We start from the raw sequence: 18,056 nt of genomic DNA on the forward strand, positions 1-18,056 counted from the left end.
CACACACAAGTTTGCCCTAACCACATAATTGGTATTTGCTTCTTAAAACAATACGTTAATCCTTATTGCCATAGTAATTCCAAACACTTCATATACCTAGATACTGTTTAGAGTTTTCTGTGAGTTTCAGCACATTAATATTTGTCAGTCTGATGGATTTGGGTGAGTATGTGTGTGTCATAATGGGTATTCACTTTACCTTCTTTCTTCTCAAGTCAGATTCTTGCTTCTTCCCAACCCTCCCACAAAGTCATCATGATTTTCCTATTTAACGTGGGTGGTCTTTTAAAAGTGTGATCATGACTACTATGCCTTAGCCTGTTCCATCTTTCATCTGATGATTCCCAGACAATATATTGCTAGGTGTTTGTGAATGCAAAATCGTTTACCTCGATTCAGAGTTTATGACCGCAAAAACATTTCTGGCACTGTACAAAACAAGGAGTCAAAGTTTTACCAACTCTTAAAGGGTTTGCAAATGGATACTGTTTTTTGTTTTTGGATGGGGTGTGTTTTGAGTGTCTATTCCAAATACGAAAACTGTATCAGATTCATGAAAGATTTGCAATTTGAATTCTGCTCAAAACTGTTCCAAAGTTACCCACCCCCAAGTTGGGTACTGACTTGAAACTCCTTCACAAAAGGGAAGGGGTATGCTTTGAACCCCTATGTTTTGTGAATTTTGATAAAGTTTCCTGAGGGAGTAGACAGTTGTCTATGCAACCACTGCCATCTCTGAAAAACGTTTTTTTTTTTTTTTTTTTTTTAAACCTTTATTCGTGCATATTAAAAGAACAAATACGGGCCTACAACCTACAGGCCGGCCACGATACGATTAAGCACTGATACAAACATTACGGCCCCTGTGCTTCAACGGTCAAGACTAGCAACGATTTATGAATTATACACTGGAGAGATCCTTGACCCCAGGGAAAGGAGAAGTGAAGGTTAATTTTAAAGTTTTTCAAAATAATTTTATCAGGGAAAAAGTCAGTGAAGAATAAGAACCAAGGAGATTCGAGTCCACACGATATCTTCACCACACGGGAGAGCAGCAGCATCATTAAAACAGCAATGGAAGTAAAATCTCAGGCAGTGAGGCAATGCAGTTATATAACAGGATAGTCACATGAGCAATTACGCACCCCTCCAGTGCCGCCCCCACTCAGTCAACCCCACACCCGGACCCAGAATCGAAACCAGTATAGCGCAGAAACATAAAAAGAAAAAAAGGCCCATAGAACTAATTAGAAACAGTAAATTACCCCCCACCCTACACCAATGCGGAGGCTACGGCCTGCCCCCCCCCCAGCATAGTGCCTGTCGCCCAATAAACCCGAAATATAGACAAGAAAGAGAGTAAGAATAGAGTAAAGAAAGATAAGAAAACAGTACACCTATGATAAAGGGGGTGAGAAAAGAATAGGACTATTCTAATCTAAACTCCCAAAAAGAAGAAAGTGGGGAGGAGCCTGCGTATCATCAGAGCGCCCTAAACCATCGGCCATCTATGGGTTCCACACCGTGAGAACCCACTACACCAAAAGCGGTCGTGTGAAAATGAATTGTCACAACAATTTAAATGAAGGAAGACAGATCGCGACGAGTGCGCACAAAGTATACATACAGTTCCAGTCCCAGTCCAGCCCATCCGTGAAACCATGGCGATATAAATCAGTCTAGCCCTGGCCCGATCGCGGGCTTGAGATTAAGCCAGCCCCTACATGAAGGCCCCGCACCCCGTGCAGACAAAGACAATATGGCCGCTTGGGAGAAGATGGTGAGGTAGAATCACAAAATGGCCGCCGACCATCTGTAGAGGTCCCTTTGTGCACCACATAAAGTCCAGACATGGCATGTAGAGTACAGGAGTTCCACAGAAAAGAAGCAGTAGGCCACCGTGAACGATTCCTCGAGGATGTTAGGTGTTGCTCAGCTGGATACTCTTGCAGACGCGGTGAGGCAGGCAACAATGAAGCAGGCAGCAGTGAACGGGGAAACAAAGTATCCGCTGTTGAGCTGGAGAGCAATTGATCCTGGGTGCCGGGAAAGCCAGATGCAGGCACCAGTGTAGCACGATCACACACAGCCGTTGCGTCCCCGCTAGAGGACAAAAGCACTGGCAGACCCACGCCGTGTTGATGACAAACGGAGCGCTCACGGCCCGCAGCCGACAGCATGGAGTCGAACTGCTCACTCAGCGCCTGAAAGCGAGCACACATTTGTAGACGAAGGTCCCGCAGGACAGCCAGAACGGAGCCGCATGTCAGCGGAAGCTGCACCCCCACATCGGCAGCAATCCGGGACGGCACTGTGGAGCTGGTGTCTGGTGGAGGGAGGGCGAAGCGGGCAGCGGGCTAGACCGGAGTATCACCCCCCCGCCGCGAGCAGGCAAACAACGCCATGTTTTACCGCCGGACGGTACAATGGCCAGGGGGGGGGGTCGTAGCAAGGAGTCAGTTCCCCTCAGGTCTGCGCCGCAACTGGGAAAGCCAACAGTCGCCTCCCTTCCCTCGGGTTCTCTTTGCAGCCGACTAGGCAATAGAAGAAGGGGGTCGGCAGCCTCCCACAGCGCGGTCCACAGATCGGGGCAGGAGACCCGCGGCACCGGGGCTTACCTTACAGCCCCAGCCCTTCAGGCGCAGGGTGCAGGAGGTGTCTGGTCGTCCCTCCCCAGGCTCATCTGGCGACAGTCCGTGGTGTTAGGTGAGGTCGGGACCGCGGGGCTCGGGTTTGCGCTAGCGGGTCCGGTGACTGCGGAGCTTCCAGGGGGCCGGCAAAGGCCACAATGGAGCAGGGGTCCAGGGCGGAGAACAAAAGCACCAAGAACTCCGGCATCCGGGCGGGCTGAGACTTCGGGGAAGCGGCGGCGTGGACAGCGCGTCGTCGCACACGTTTCACCTCGAGAATCGGCAAGGATAGGAATCAGGATGATAGTCCGGGGCCAAGGGCCGACGGAGCCGGGCGCTCAAGCGTCTGCTCCGGTCGCCATCTTGGCTCCTCCTCCTGAAAAACGTTTTTGAGAAGTAATTTTCTTTCCCAAAGCAGTCCTGCTTCCTTTAACCTTGCAGGTCACCATCCCTGTGATTGTGGCCTATCAAATTAAGGTTCAATGTGTGATCTATTTAAACGGAATTAGGTCGATTATGACTTGATCCAAATCCTTATTTTGGGAACCAATTTATTTGCACATAAGTGGGGTTTGCAAAATAAGTTTCTGGTCGCAAATTGCAACTGCTTTTTGTGGGTAGAAAGTTAGTGCATCTGCACCTTCCCCTTTACCATCCTGGGGCCCTATTACACATAGGGTACACTTTCCCTGTTTGTACCATGGCACACCTTAAAACCGGTGCGCCATGAGCAAACAGAGTAAATGCTAGGCCTGGGCGAAAATTTCGTTCCGTTCGCGGAAATTGCGATTGACATTTTCGCGTTCCGCGGAGAGCGCGAAAATGTCAATTTCCGGTTTCCGCAGCTTGGCGATAATTTGTTTCTTGTTCGCGCTGTAAAATAATACATGCGCGCGCGCGCGATCGCCTTACCTGAAACCCTGCGTTCGCCGACAAGTTTTCTTGATCCGGTCGCGTTCTCCATGAGATGTTGTATTGTTTTTAGCCATTTGCGCTGTCTCGCGACAGTTCGCGCCCGCAGTGACGTCATGCGTCGCGCGATCACGTCTTTCTTCTCGCGATCATGCACCGCGAGACAACTCAAAACAAGATGGCCGCGCCCGCAAGCAACCACATGGGTAAGTTGGCGACCCGCAACCATGCAGAAAATCTCGCGAACATGCGGGAAAAAAACTTCTGCATCGTCGCGATATTTCCGCTTGTTTGCGATAATTTGAAACATTTTCGCGATAATTTGCGAAAGTTAATTTCGCAAATTCCGCCCACCCCTAGTAAATGCGCCTTTGTACATTGAATGTGCTGCACCCAGGGCAGCAGCGAAATCGTGCTGCCCTGGGGAAAGTGCATTCAAGTGTAAAACGGAGCAGCTGTGAAGCAGCTGCTCTATTTCACTGTGCAGACGGCAACCTGTCTGCTATTATATGAGGAGAATGGCGATCCCCTTCCAGGTGGGTGCAGAGAGTGATTGCACCTGTCTCCAAGGGGATGTCTGGGGTGGGAAGTCCTCCCCCTGGAGGGCTGCAATCAGGGGTGCACTGACAGTGCGCCACCTTTTAGGTGGTGCACTGTCAGTGCACCTTCTGACAGCTTCTTTGCTTCTGCGCCGCATCTATAATGGGGTGTGGGCGCAGAGGTAAATGAGAGAACGCCCTCTGATAATAGCGCTGGCATATTATGTGCTCCAGCACTATCTGTAGTACAGAAAGGGCAGCACAGGTGTCTGCAACCCCTTCTGTAATATCAATGTGTACCGGGGGCATGCAAAGCGGGGGCACATGCCCGTTGAACCCGCAGGTTACTTTGCATAATAGGGTCCCAGATCCTTCTGAAGATCCACTCGTAGTTTCCTCTCAAACTTGACCAAAAGTATTAATCCAAGGGTATCATGACAATTGTCTTAATTTAATGTACATTTGTTTACATAAAAGAAAGGCCTATATTTGAAACCTTTGGCAGTACTCGGTAATTAAATCCAGATGGAAAACAATAGATGCTTTTAAAGCGCAGACCAATCAGTAAAGAAGTGCTGCATATGTCATCAATAAATCTATTCTTTTTCTTTTAGCACATGTGATGTGGTCGTTGTTGGTGGTGGAATTGTGGGGTTGGCCACTGCCCGGGAGCTGATCCTGCGACATCCCTCTCTTTCGCTTAGCGTTGTGGAAAAGGAGAAAGAGTTGGGTATGGTATTTGTTTTATTTCACACTGTAGACCTCACTGCATGGAATATGTTCATAATCTGTGTTCTCCCAAATGCCTTCTGTTTCTTGCATGTCAAGGCTAGTGTATGAAATGAGCTTGCCTACAACTGATCAAACCTTTTTTTTTTTTTTTTCTTTTTTTTTGTTGGATCTGACCACCTCGAGCATCCTTGCATTGTGAGGTTTGCCTTCAGTCTGTTTTCTAATTCTATCTCTTGTCAGTTAGAAATGCTTGTTGTACTTTGGTCCTTGCAGCACCCAGGCTGTGAGTGGAGTAAAAACACTCCGATATCTGTACTCTATTGCCACATCAATGTTATCTAGATTGCAAAGCAGAGCATACTCCGCTGCTCACACCAACCCCATTATACGTGCTGGAGATTGGGTCAATTCTCTGGAGCCTTACCTCGCCTACTTTTAAGTGCACTTCGACCTTTGATTTCTTGGATAGTTGTAAGTTGCACAATCACCAAGACTTGGAGGTGGTAGCACAGCTTCATGGTCGCAAACATTGTTTGAAGAATATGCTGTTTAAACGCTACACGAACACCGTCGCTTGTACTTATCTATTCACTTCTCATCCAGAGGTTGCCGCACACTGAATCCAAGCATGGTTCGAATGCAGGAGTAAAAAGTCAGGACCTAACGTTATTTACAGTTTGGAAAACATGCATTCTCTGTAAATGTTCACACTAAAAATGTTAAATATCAAATCACCCAACCAGCCAATGGCATCCTACCTCAGTAGGCCCTTTCGAAAATGATTTAGAGAACTGAAAGTCCAAGAATGAACTCTGAAGCAAGAACCATGAACAGGCTTACTGCATTAAAGCGGTCAGACAGTCTCCGTTAATGTCTTCCAGCAAGTTTAGAAGGTGGTTTACAAAGTTACTGGACAAACCTACCATCACAATTCATCTGTAATGGGACTGGGTAGCTAGCTGTTCAGGGTAAATACACCCTTTAAACCAGTGATTCTTAACTTTTTCACTTTTTATGGACCCCCTGCTTAGTCATTACTGGAATCCGGGGACCCCCTGAGTGGAAGCCGGGAACCTCGCCTAAGTATTTTAGATCATTTGACCCACAAAACAATACACAAAAAATACAGAATCAAGCATTCATCAAACAACAAGTACATAAGTGATGAAACGTTTTATACAGTCTGAAAATAAATATTAAAAAAATCAAATATTTAATTTTAATAGTAAGGTTGGAGCTTTTCTAAATTCAATTGAAGCTACTTATCATCCATACTACATTCTTTCACGCACTTGCCCTGCTTCCACGAATATATCTGAGAACATTAATTTTGTAGCATCCAATTTTAAATTCCTTCGCATATACAGAATGTTTTTTTTTTTAAAGAAACCTTTATTACACAATAAAAATACATACAAGGGCCTACAACCACCAAGGCCGGCCGCTACAGAGCCCGAGGGCCCGCAATGCAACGCCACACATTCAAATGAACCAGAGGCGAAGCTCCCGGCAATTCGTGAGCACATGCAACAGGCCGTGGCCATAGGCCAAGAGCAATCGGAAAAAACAGTTTCATTTTCTATTAAATACAACACACTCTCAAGGCAATGAGAGTCCGAAATAGCAGCGTGCGCTTCCCAGGACGGGGGACAACGTACAGTGTCCGAAGCAGTTCTTGACAGGAAGTGGTAGTGGGGGGCGATGGGAAGACAAAGCATGGAACACACCTTACACAATCCCGCAGATATACAGAATGTTTTAACATGTTTAATTTTACGTTTTGCCTCTTTATGTACACTTGATTAATCTGTTAATATAATTTAATTTTGTAAACAGTTGTAGACCCCTTGATTAGGCTCATGGACCCCCCCCACCGAGGTCCCCAGACCACAGTTTAAGAACCACTACTTTAAACCTTTGCTTACACAAACTGTATCCTCCTTTCATTTTCTATTCACTTTCCATGGAGCAGCCGGGCAGCTGCTGACCATTCTAGCTCTTTACAGATGCCATGTGTTGTGAGTAGTGCCATGACCTGGCAGTCTTTTATTTCCACCCAAAGGGTGGTCTGCAACTGGAACAACCAGACACTGCTTTTCAGAATTACAAACCTAAGCTCTATGCAGCTAAGCAACTCTTATGTGGAGCTTGCCACACACAGCCTGGTTGTTGGTTCACTTTTGTCCCCCAACTTTGTGCAGACTGGAAATGACCTTGCCCTTGGACGGGCGTTATTTCCTGTTGCCTGGCTCATTACGCATGTTTTACCCTTTATTTTCCTGTATGAAGGCAGCTTCCTGTACAGTATCTGTCTTTTAACCCTGTTAACTGCAACTCAAGGCAATTTTCTGTAGTTGACATCCACTTTACAGTGTGATTTCTGTTCAGGTGGAAAACATTTAAGCTACTACAAGTGTCATGCAATCTCTCCAAGGTCTTGGATGTGTGTAGGGTAATGAGTACCAGGTTCAGTACAAGTTTCTTTGAGCCCCAGCTCCAGAGCTCCAGAGACCCGCCTATAGATCAAGGTGTATTCTTTCCTTTCCATTGATGTTTTGGCCACCAGTGGGGTCTCCAACTTTTGTGTTCTGATAGATACTTATGTTCAATGAAATCCATTGAGAGCTACTAATATTATCAGTGTTTTATAATATCATTTTTTAAAATATGTATATTAACTCAACCAAGCAATAACTTTCTAATTTAATAAGCTGGGCTGCACACAGGTGAGCTACTCGGAGGTAGCTGGATAGCTACACTAGCTCACAAGCTACTGGTTGGAGACCCCCCCCCCCCCTCCCCCCATACTGCTTGGTCCATGGAAGTGGCAATCTATAGATTTGAAGTGAGAGGTTCACTCGGACATGTTGCACTGTAGGGGGTTAGTCCTCCTTCCATTTCTTGGCTAAGCTCTCTCAACCAACATCTCTCGATTTATGCTCTTACCAGTTGCAGCACGAGGTTGACTCAGGCTTCCAATCTGGAGACTGTACCTTCAGTCATTGTTGGACCAAAATGAGGAAACAATACCTCTTTGTTATTTTATGGGTTGAAACTGGATGAGCAGTCACAAGTGCCTCTTATCACCAAACTTTGCTAAAAATATAAAAGTACACATCTGCTACTTCTCTGGTATTATCCCACAAGCATAATAAAAAGTACATGTATGAAAATGATGAAACAAGCCTTTTGCACTTCATCATCCCACTTCCACACCTCTTGCATGGCCCCAGACCAGCTAAGAGAGGTTTTAGAGAGCAGACCTGCAAAAGTCCTCTAATTGGGAGCTATGCTTGCTCTCAGTACTCCCTCCCTTCTCTTCCTAAACAGTTGGGCTTAGTGTGCCAAACTGGGCTTGCAAGGTGTGAGGAGTACGTCCACACTTCTAGAGGTGCATTTGCTTCATGTCCTTTAAGAAACCTTTCAATTTTATGCCCACTCCCTCTTTGGGAACAGGACCAGATCTTATTGCAGGAAAGCACCATGTCAGGCTCCGAAGAGGATTATCTTTCAAGGTTGCTCCTGTTCATCAATTCTGTACCGTGATGAGCGCCAGCTTATTCTTGTACGTGATGTTACTTGCTTCAAATTTTAATTTTGCCTCCCTGTCCTCCTTCGAAATTTGTAAATGAATGTGCTCTTGGATGTGAATTTTAGGAGCATCGATTGTCAAAGACCAAATCATGGTCATCACTTCTATCTACTTTCCTTTCCATAGTGTACGAGGTGCTAAACTTTTTCTCTGACACTGTATTATTATGTTCGATTGATATCTCGTGCACAGTCTGCCGTACATGTACCAGTGGGTAACTTCCTTGTATTAAGCGCAGCACAACAGTATTCTTGTCAATGGAAAGGTGTAGAGTTGTTGTAAAGGTTGTACATTTGGGACTAGGAGTTCCTAGTCTACCCAACTAATTGATATGTAACTTTCTGCAAAGTGTCTCTTCATAGTCCACTTTTAATCAACCACTTGAGGGCTGTAGCGCTACGAACATAGAAACAAGTTACTTGGCTTTTATTTTTAAGGCTGGTTCTGCTTGACTAACTTGTGTCTTTGTCTCTTTTATTCAGCTAGTCATCAGAGTGGACATAACAGTGGAGTAATTCACTCCGGAATTTACTATACACCTGGGTCTCTCAAAGCCAAACTATGTGTAAAAGGTGCTTCCCTCTTATACGATTATTGTGATCAGAAGGGGATTCCTTACAAGAAATGTGGCAAGGTAAATCTTTTCGTTACTTTTGTTTACTTATTTTGTGGAGGAGTTCTTGTCCTATGCTAGTTAAGAGTTGTGCAACTGTTTTCAGGATCTTTACATATTATGGACAAATGTTCTGCTATGCGCAATAAATAACAAGTGCCTTTATTCGACTGGTGGTGCATGATGCATATGTAAAGATACTCTATATTGTTATTTCTCAGCTATGAGTATTGACCCCTAGGCAAGTACTTGTCTATGAAATTCTGACGCACACCCAGAAAGTAACTATAATCGGGTAATAATAAAAAGCATACCGGTAAGCCATCAAAGAATATAAGGTAGACCAAAAGGTCCAGTTTATTGTAATATGCAATACATACATTGTTCCTATGTTATGTTAACAAAGGTTGTGTTACGATATTATTCTATTAGCAGTAATAATGGTCACAACTTGAAATGTAAGATACAATTAATTTTGAATCCTTGTAGCCAGAGACCAGCAGTGTCAGTTCACAGCCAGTCATAATATAGTAGATATCGAAGGCAGCTGTGGTGGGTATAGAGATAGCCGACGCGTGTTTTGTCATTATGACTTTTTCAAGGCTGTAAAAATATAAATACAAGTGTTATTGTAAAGCGATTTAGGAAATAAAGGGAAAAGATGAGGTGAAAGAAGAGGCAATGGTGAGTAGGATTTGGTGAAAGATCATTGCCTTGAAAGACCAGATCTGAAAGCAGTAATGTTCCTCCTGTATATCTCACATTGAAAGTTCTATTCTATTCTATTCTGTTGGATTTGTAGAGCGCATTACTAGCTTCACAGTGCTTAGGTGTGACCAGTATTCCCGATAATAGAACAATATAGTAACACGGCCTTTGTGAACATAACATACAAACAAGCTTTGCATCGCTTATTGCAATAAATTATAATCTTTGATCGCTTATTTTTATACAATTTATTACTACCTGATTGTTACTTTCTGTATGTACTCCAGACAAATTTGTAGGTACTTTGAGCAAGGAATTCCTTCTTTACTCAAGTTCCATCCTTCTGTTAGCAAGGTACTGTCTGATAAAGCACCCCCTTACTTATCTTTCTGTGTCACTAATTTGCTTAGCCTTTTAACTATAGCCATAACATTTGTTAGAATGTGCGGTGATCATATCCACTGCTACCATTGTACAGTTGAAGTACTGTTAGTCTGTTACTATAATGCACACATCACAGATGTTTACATCTCATGCCCATACTTGGAAACTGAAAAGTGGGAGATTTTGAAAGTAAATTGTGGGAATTTATTTTAATATATTGACATATATTTAAGCAGAGGTACTTTTAGACGACAGATAGTTAAAATAAAGACATTATTGGGTTAAAAAGTCATGACTCACCCGTCAGAATCAAGTCTATTGGCATGTAGTCATTAGTGGATACCTAGGTTGGACAGGATGCGCCAGCTCGTGACGAGATAGCGGAAGAATAACCCCATGATTGACAGTGCTCTCCCAAAGAGTTTGCCATGGTCCAGCAAACTGCTCGTTCGTGTCACGTGGTCCTCAGTCGAAGTGCAGAATCGACGCTTGGCGAATGTGGACTCAAAGGGCAACTCCAGCCAGTGTGAAGCATTTGAAGATAACGAAAGCTTCACTAAGAAGTCTACATATCGTTTGTCAAGAACCTGCTGGGAAGGGCGTAAAAGAGTTACAGCGCTACTACACAACCTAAAGCGGAGTGATAACGTTTAAGGCGGATACAACTAGGTTTTGAAAGAGCAGCAAATAGCAGCCACGAATTGCAAGATAACACTGCGATCAGAGCGCTGTGAGGCAGAGATCAATCAGGTGCCAGACAGTACAAAGAGAGGCCTCAAAGCAATTCAAATTCAAAAACAGTCATCTGCTTACCTGAACTGAGTAATGAAAGTCCTCATACCAAAGCGTTGGTTGGTGTAGCCGTCCATACACGAAGTGGCCCACCACCAAAACTGCCGGGCGGTAGCTCACAACGACTCCAAAGGTCTCCTGAAAAATAAAAGGCTCCCATGGAGACCAAGAGGGAGGTCATCATTGAACAGACTGTCCAGGATGACCCAGAGGCCAGCACATCACAGAGCCTTGGAGATGGTATGCATGAAGCAGGCCCTGGCAGACAGTATTGGAGAGAACTCCACTCTCTGTGTCAGCCACTCTCATAAATGGTTACAATCCCGCCGCATCCTTGACACCACCACCATTCAATACCGCCAAAAAGCAAACTAGTGGTGACGGATGGACTCTTGGGTAGAGACACTTGATGATTTTATTGATGCGATAAAAGAAGCAACAAAAGAAGCAAATAACAAGAAAATTATCAAATACCTTAAGAATCTTGCTGGTGAACGTGTAAAATCAGTCATAAAGACAATGCAGTGTGATGACAAACTTACATACTATCAAACCAAAGCAGCCTTGAATCTCAAGTTCAATCCAATGCTAAATGTAGATTACTAAAGATATATTTTCAGTCAAGCACGACAAAGTTGGTGAAATCATCGCTGAATTTGTTGAGGGACTGTATACGCTCATGAAACGCCGTAAATTCAATTAATTTAATGATGAGGAAGCTATGGCTATTCGAGTTATTGACAGATGCCTGTCAGATTCATTCAGACGACGAATGCTGAGTGAAACAGGTAGTCTGAAGCAAGTTCTCATGGAAACCAGAGCTGAAGAGCGTACCGATCGACAAGTTGCTGACATGGGGGACAGAGTTGCCCAGAGTGAGTCAGTCTTGAAAGTGAAAAGTAAACCAAAGCACAATGTGTTTCAGGTGTGGATTTTCATTTCCACATGGAGGCAAATGCCCTGCCATTAGACAGGTCTGCAAAGGCTGTGGGAAGGAGAACTATCTTGTAATGGTTTGCAAGACAAAGGAAAAAGTAAGTGCGTCACGGTGCGAAGACAATATGCCCCCTCAAACTTTCCAGAAGAGAGGTTTGATGCTCTCCCACAAGCCCAAGCGATCACACCAGCTGAGGCAAGTAGACACCAAACTAAGTTAATCTTCATCTCAATCATCGTCAAACAGTTCTTCAGTATCAGTGTCAAGTGAAAGAGAAGATGGTTGTGCAATGTCGATGTTTAACTCAGAAAAACGTGCACATGTTGGACTGGCTGAATGTGAAGAGAAATGTAGGTTAAAGAAAGGTCGACATGAAAATGCACCAAAGTCATTAAAACATTGTCCAAAGATTGCGCTTAAAATAAACAGTTGCTCAATACCTGTTATTTTCAACAGTGTGCGTCAATAAACATTTTGCCGGAGGAGAAATACAGTGAACTCCATTGCCACAACTTCCACTATCAAACTAAAGTGTATATATGGACTGCATCAATGCCATTAAAAAGTCAAGGTTCATTTGTTGCAACAATGTAACACAAGAAAACAAAAGTACAAGCATCCATTCATGTATTTCAAGGTACAGCATCAAGTGCTTGTTAACTCCCTGGGTTTTGCATATGGAGCCGTTCATACAGGAAGCGGCACACCTCCAAAGCTGCTGGGTGGCGGCTCATAACTCCAAAGTTCTCCAGAAAAGTAAAAGGCTCCCTTGAGAGGGAAGTCAAGGTTCCACAGACTGCCCAGGATGACCCAGAGGCTAGCACAGCACAGAGCTTGGGAGATGGTATGGATGAAGCAGGTCAGAGCGGACAGCAGACCATGTCGTAGAAAACTCCACCTTCTGTGTCGGCCAATCTCATAAATGGTTACGATGACGCTGCCTTCTTGAAACCACCACCATCCACCAGACACATATTGGATGGACAAGCACTCGATCTCTTACAGTGAAAGTAATGTTTTTTGCATGTCGGTGTTTGTTTGCATACGTATTCACTTTCCTTTTATGATGCGAGTCTTGTATGATTTTCTTCCTTAGTACTTTATCTTCTGTTGGTCCGTTTAGGTAACTTTGTCGTCATGGCTCTCCTGAACATCAAGGTTGCAGGGCTGTCACCTGTAGTTGAGTGAGAGGTTGAACAGTAAGCTTGAAGAGTAGAATTCAAGACCATTTTAAAGGAAAGGGTTTGCTAGTATAGCAGGCTAAGATGACTGTTGAAAGGTTGGCCGTTGTCAGTTTTTAAGATTGCAGGAACACCCAATGTTGCATGAGTATGTAATGGCATCGAGGAGTATCCACTCCGGTACATACCCTTCAATACTCTTGCATGAGTATGTAAGGGCATCGAGGAGTATCCACTCCGGTACATACCCTTCAATACTCTTGCATGAGTATGTAAGGGCATCGAGGAGTATCCACTCCGGTACATACCCTTCAATACTCTTGCATGAGTATGTAAGGGCATCGAGGAGTATCCACTCCGGTACATACCCTTCAATACTCTTGCATGAGTATGTAAGGGCATCGAGGAGTATCCACTCCATTATACCCTCGGTGCCCATACATATTTATGCAAGGGCACCGAGGGGTATATACTGGAGTGGATACCTCTCGATGCCCTTGCATACATATGTAAGGGCACTGAGCGGTGTGTACTGCACTGCAGTGGTACTTTACAGGGCTGGAAGAGGGAGCAGTCCCTCTGTGTTTAAAAAATCCTTGCAGATTGCAGTTTAATCTGTAGTGATGAAAAGATAGATGGACTGTTCCCTCTTCCAGCCCTGTTTAAAACCATTACAGTGCTGATTTAATTTTGCCGGCGGAATGTTGGAATTCATTCGTAAATCCGCCGTTACATAAGTAACATGGAAATACTGAATTACAAATCCTACCCAACCCTACTCACAATTCCACTTTTCCCAGCTGTTTACTGACTCATGGTTCTTGATTAATTTCCAGGTCATGTCTATCAGCTTCCTGTTTTGGCTGCGATCTCCTTTTGTGTTGTACAACACAATTTCCTCATACTGTAATTTGAAACATTTGAGGGACCTTAGCCTTTCTGCTGGCCACTGCCTTATTTGTGAGCCAGGATATCGTCTCAGGAATTTCAGCCCAATAGACTGATATATTGTTTCTTTGTAGCTTGATTTTAAACCGATCTAAGAACAAGAGAACATGCTTCAGGAACAGAACTTAGCTTGTGTAGAATGTAGCTTGTGTGGAGTCTGATGTTTTCATTGCTGACGTTTTTAGAAAGGCGAATGCAAAGTTCAGGGTGTACATGCCTTCGTGGGGGAACTAAGTTCATTGAATTAAAGCGAAATGTATGCATTCCAAAAGGGTCCAACAATTTGATAAATTCACTAATTGAGGTAGCTGGGTGGTGGAATTTGCCATAAAGAAACAGATTCTGCATAAGTGTACATTTTTTTAAAATTACAAAACAACATGAATGATATAATTTAATAATTAAACATGTATTTTGCATTTCCTTTTAGCTCACATCGCACCTTTACAGATATTATTTGAAGCAGGAATTCTATGCTTGATCACATCCTATATATATTTGGTTATCACTTCTCTGACTGCCTTCCTGTAACACATTTCTTTCATGTTCCATTACAGGGATGTAATGCTGACGTTGTTTTGCTACAGAATATTGCACTGTTTTGTAGTACTTGTTTTGCTTGTACTTTGTGTCTACAGTCATAAATACAAACTTCCAGCATGCGAAATGCTTTAGATCGAAAACTCAGCACTAACTAAAGATAACACCTGAGACAATGCAGGTGTCGGAGTGTGCATGCGTGTGTGTGTGCCTGGGTTGTCCTAGTATATAGGTATATTTCCTGATTCAGATATAAAATAGTCTCTCATGCATTGTGATCTAAGTTCATCACAGTAGACAGAATGATACTTCAAGCAACTAATAGTATGAAATGAGAAAGAACCCTTCCTCAGGGCAGATCCAAACCCCAATCGAAGTCTATTTTTATTTTTTTTTTTAAAGAATTGGTAACGATAGGTAAATGGACGGCTGTGCTCCCAACTCGGATCTGATTAATAAATACTGCAGGCGTTCACCAGCTGCACATACATTAAATGGAATTATCCACACATGAATGAAAAGCAGTAGAAAGATACATTTGCCTTGCACATCTGCTTACCAGTTGTTCCTGTGTAGGTTATGATATAGATATTTCACCCTGCAATGAAGGCACAGGCATGCCCTAGAGTGATAGCACGTTCATGTTCAGCATCACCGCCCCAAAAAAAGGCCATACTAGTGTCATGATCTTGACACAGTGACACTTTGTTAGGTGCCTGTTTCCAATGTTGATTGGTCTGTTTCATTCTCTTTGCGTAGCTCATAGTAGCGGTTGACCAAGATGAAATCCCAAGACTCAAAGCTCTGTACGAGCGAGGCCTCCAGAACAACGTTCGAGACTTGAAACTTATCGGGGCAACAGAAAACAAAGACAAGGAACCATACTGCAGGGTAAGTTCTCAGAACGCCTCTTGATTGACCAAATCTCATCCTTCCAGTCTACAAATATTCCAAAGCCAACAACTTCCTAATTACAATGGAACTGTCGGGGTAGCCTCTAAGGACCATTGTTAAATAACCTTTCCACAATGATAGAAAATGCTTGATTTTGTTGTAAAGCTATTCTTTTTTATTATTTTATTTAAGTTGTCTGATCAGCAATATAATATACACTTACATAGGCATTTTCATTTACAAAGGGCGTATAACATAGCAGTAGTAAGCTTTGAAGCTACAAGAGTAACACTTTTGATTTTAAATGGCAATATCTGACATTCAACATCTTTTCATATCATAGTTCCACAGTACAAACTTTAGTATCCAAGGCCTACAGCACCGCAAGTAATATTTTGCTCTATCGCACTTGACACATGGCACAGAGACACGAGACCCTCCCATCCTCACCTTGATTCCGAAAAAGAGAGAAAGGACTTCCCCTCCTGAACATCGTCTGTTTGTATTTTGTCGACCTTACCCATATATTACCCATCCACCTGTAGCCTCTGTAGATATTGCCTCAGTGGCTCCCAGAAATCATGAGGCCTGGAGGAGAGCGGCAGTTCTTCCGCATACGTGTATATAGTTTCTCTGCAATATGCCATGTCAGTGAGCCAGTCTTTGAATCTAGGTGGACGTTTGCATCCCCATCTGATAGCCACTCGCCTCTTCGCTAGTAACAGTGCCACAGCCAGGAACTTTCTCCTTTTTGTCAGATTTAATCTGTATATCCCCAGTAAGCACACTGAAGGCACGTTTGGCACTTGCCCCGCCAGCATTTTGTTTATTGCTCCCATAATGTCATGCCAATATTTGTTTATCTGTGGACATGCCCACGCTAGGTGCAGAAAGTCCGCACTGGAGGTGTTGCATCTCTGGCATCGGTCGTGTGTTCTAAGGCCATATCTATGGAGTTTGGCTGGGGTGTAATAGAATTGGTGGAGGAATTTAAAATGTATTATCCGTAAGTTACAGTTGGATGTCAGTAATTGTAGTTCCGTGTTCCCAATCCCGCTCCTCTATTTTGCCACCTAGCAGTGTTTCCCATCTAACTAATGATCTATTTGTCCCTTCGCTTTGCTCCAATTGCGACTTCTGATATAAGCAAGTGACTAACTTCTGGCGTGTTTGTGCTTTGAGCATGGTCTGTAGGGCTTGTAACGTTGGTGGTTCCTCCGTGTAGGTGGTATATAGTTCCCTGACCGCTGCTTGCAGCCGTAGGTAGGCAAACGTCTTTGTGGGTGTGTTATGTGTGCTGGGTCATATCTTTGAATGAATTTGCCATGCGGGTAAACGTCCTTCATAGTGGATAGTTTCATATCTTCCAGCAATTTCATCATGCCCTGCTCCTGTGTCACTGAGAGTTTTGGATGATTAGCAATTGGAAGCGCTGGGGCATATATAGGTAGTTTGTTGTCTCGTTGTGCTAACGTATGCCACGCATGTGAGATGCAGCTTACAGGCCCTGTCATGTCTCTGTGTAAGTATGACCTCGGGTTTGATACAAACGTCATCCGTGGAGCCGGATGTGCACTGTCCGTTTCCACTGCGACATGCGAAATGTACGCATGTGGTTTAGTCCAGTAGTGAGCATGCTGCGCCTGAGTACAATAAAAATATAACTGTAGGTCTGGCGCTCCAAAACCGCCCATGTGGTATGGCTTCGTCAGTATGGTCCAGCTAATCCTGGCCTGTTTTCCCGCCCATGTCAACCAGACTGGGATATTATTAAATGGGTATAGGAAACGGGACAGCACAAGTTGGAAAGCTATTCTACTGGGAGACTTCTTCCAGCTGAATGCAGTGTAAGGGCAAAGTTTTAGAACAATATTTGTCAATGTTTAAAAAACCTACAGAACTGGCAAGAATTGAACTGGATCCCTGTGGAACGTGTGGACATTCTCAGTGTGCCTCATCTTTTCTCCAGCTGGAAGTGTTGAAAAGACTAAATATGGAACTTCAGTTCTTCAATGCTTTGTCAACTGAAAGTGAAAGTGAAAGCCGGCCATGTCAAACACACCATTGCCTTAGTTCGCAACAGTGCGGTTTCAGTGGCAGTTTGATGCTCTCTGCTTGCTGCTGCTGGTGGCAGCTCCAGACTGACGCAGGGGCATAGGTAGGGTGGTAAAGGGGGTACAGAATGAAGACTGCAGAAATGCTGAGGGACCGTGCTTGTGATGGTCCTAAGTTAGAAAGATTGTCTGTCTTTCCAGTGCCCCCTAGGAGGAAAGAGTCTGAGAGGATGTTTGGTTAGTAAAGCAGTATTGCCTTTTCTAGACATGCCACTAAAACATGTCCGCTAGCTTTCATGCCATCATAACTGCAATTGAATACAGTTTATGGTGATGTTATTTAAACAATATTTAACAATTTGATTAGCAACATTGGTTTTGTAGAACAAATTCTTCATTAAAAAGTGCCATTACTCTGCATCACATTGTGGCCTCCTACAGCTAAATCATGGACTTTGTCGGTGTGCTGCGGGACGGTATGATTGTCAGATCACGGTAGCAGTACTTGTCGGCTGTTGTCACTGCTATGGTAACTGAGAATTTGCTTGCCGGATACATGTCTGAAATGGTAGCACACATGTTACGCTCATGTAGCACGGT

The 18,056-nt window shown here is 43.9% G+C and overlaps 1 protein-coding gene across 1 annotated transcript in view; it reads left to right on the forward strand.

The window, feature by feature from the left end:
• The window catches only part of L2HGDH (L-2-hydroxyglutarate dehydrogenase), a 158,666-nt gene that overhangs the window by 41,109 nt on the left and 99,501 nt on the right, over nucleotides 1-18,056 (forward strand). Inside the window, exons 2-4 of the mRNA XM_085626998.1 lie at nucleotides 4,696-4,811; nucleotides 8,888-9,039; nucleotides 15,268-15,399. Of these exons, the coding sequence (XP_085483124.1) occupies nucleotides 4,696-4,811; nucleotides 8,888-9,039; nucleotides 15,268-15,399 (400 nt within the window). The remainder of the gene's footprint in view (nucleotides 1-4,695; nucleotides 4,812-8,887; nucleotides 9,040-15,267; nucleotides 15,400-18,056) is intronic.

This window comes from Triturus cristatus, chromosome 9 (assembly GCF_964204655.1).
Source record: "Triturus cristatus chromosome 9, aTriCri1.1, whole genome shotgun sequence".
Classification (NCBI taxonomy): Eukaryota; Metazoa; Chordata; class Amphibia; order Caudata; family Salamandridae; genus Triturus; species Triturus cristatus.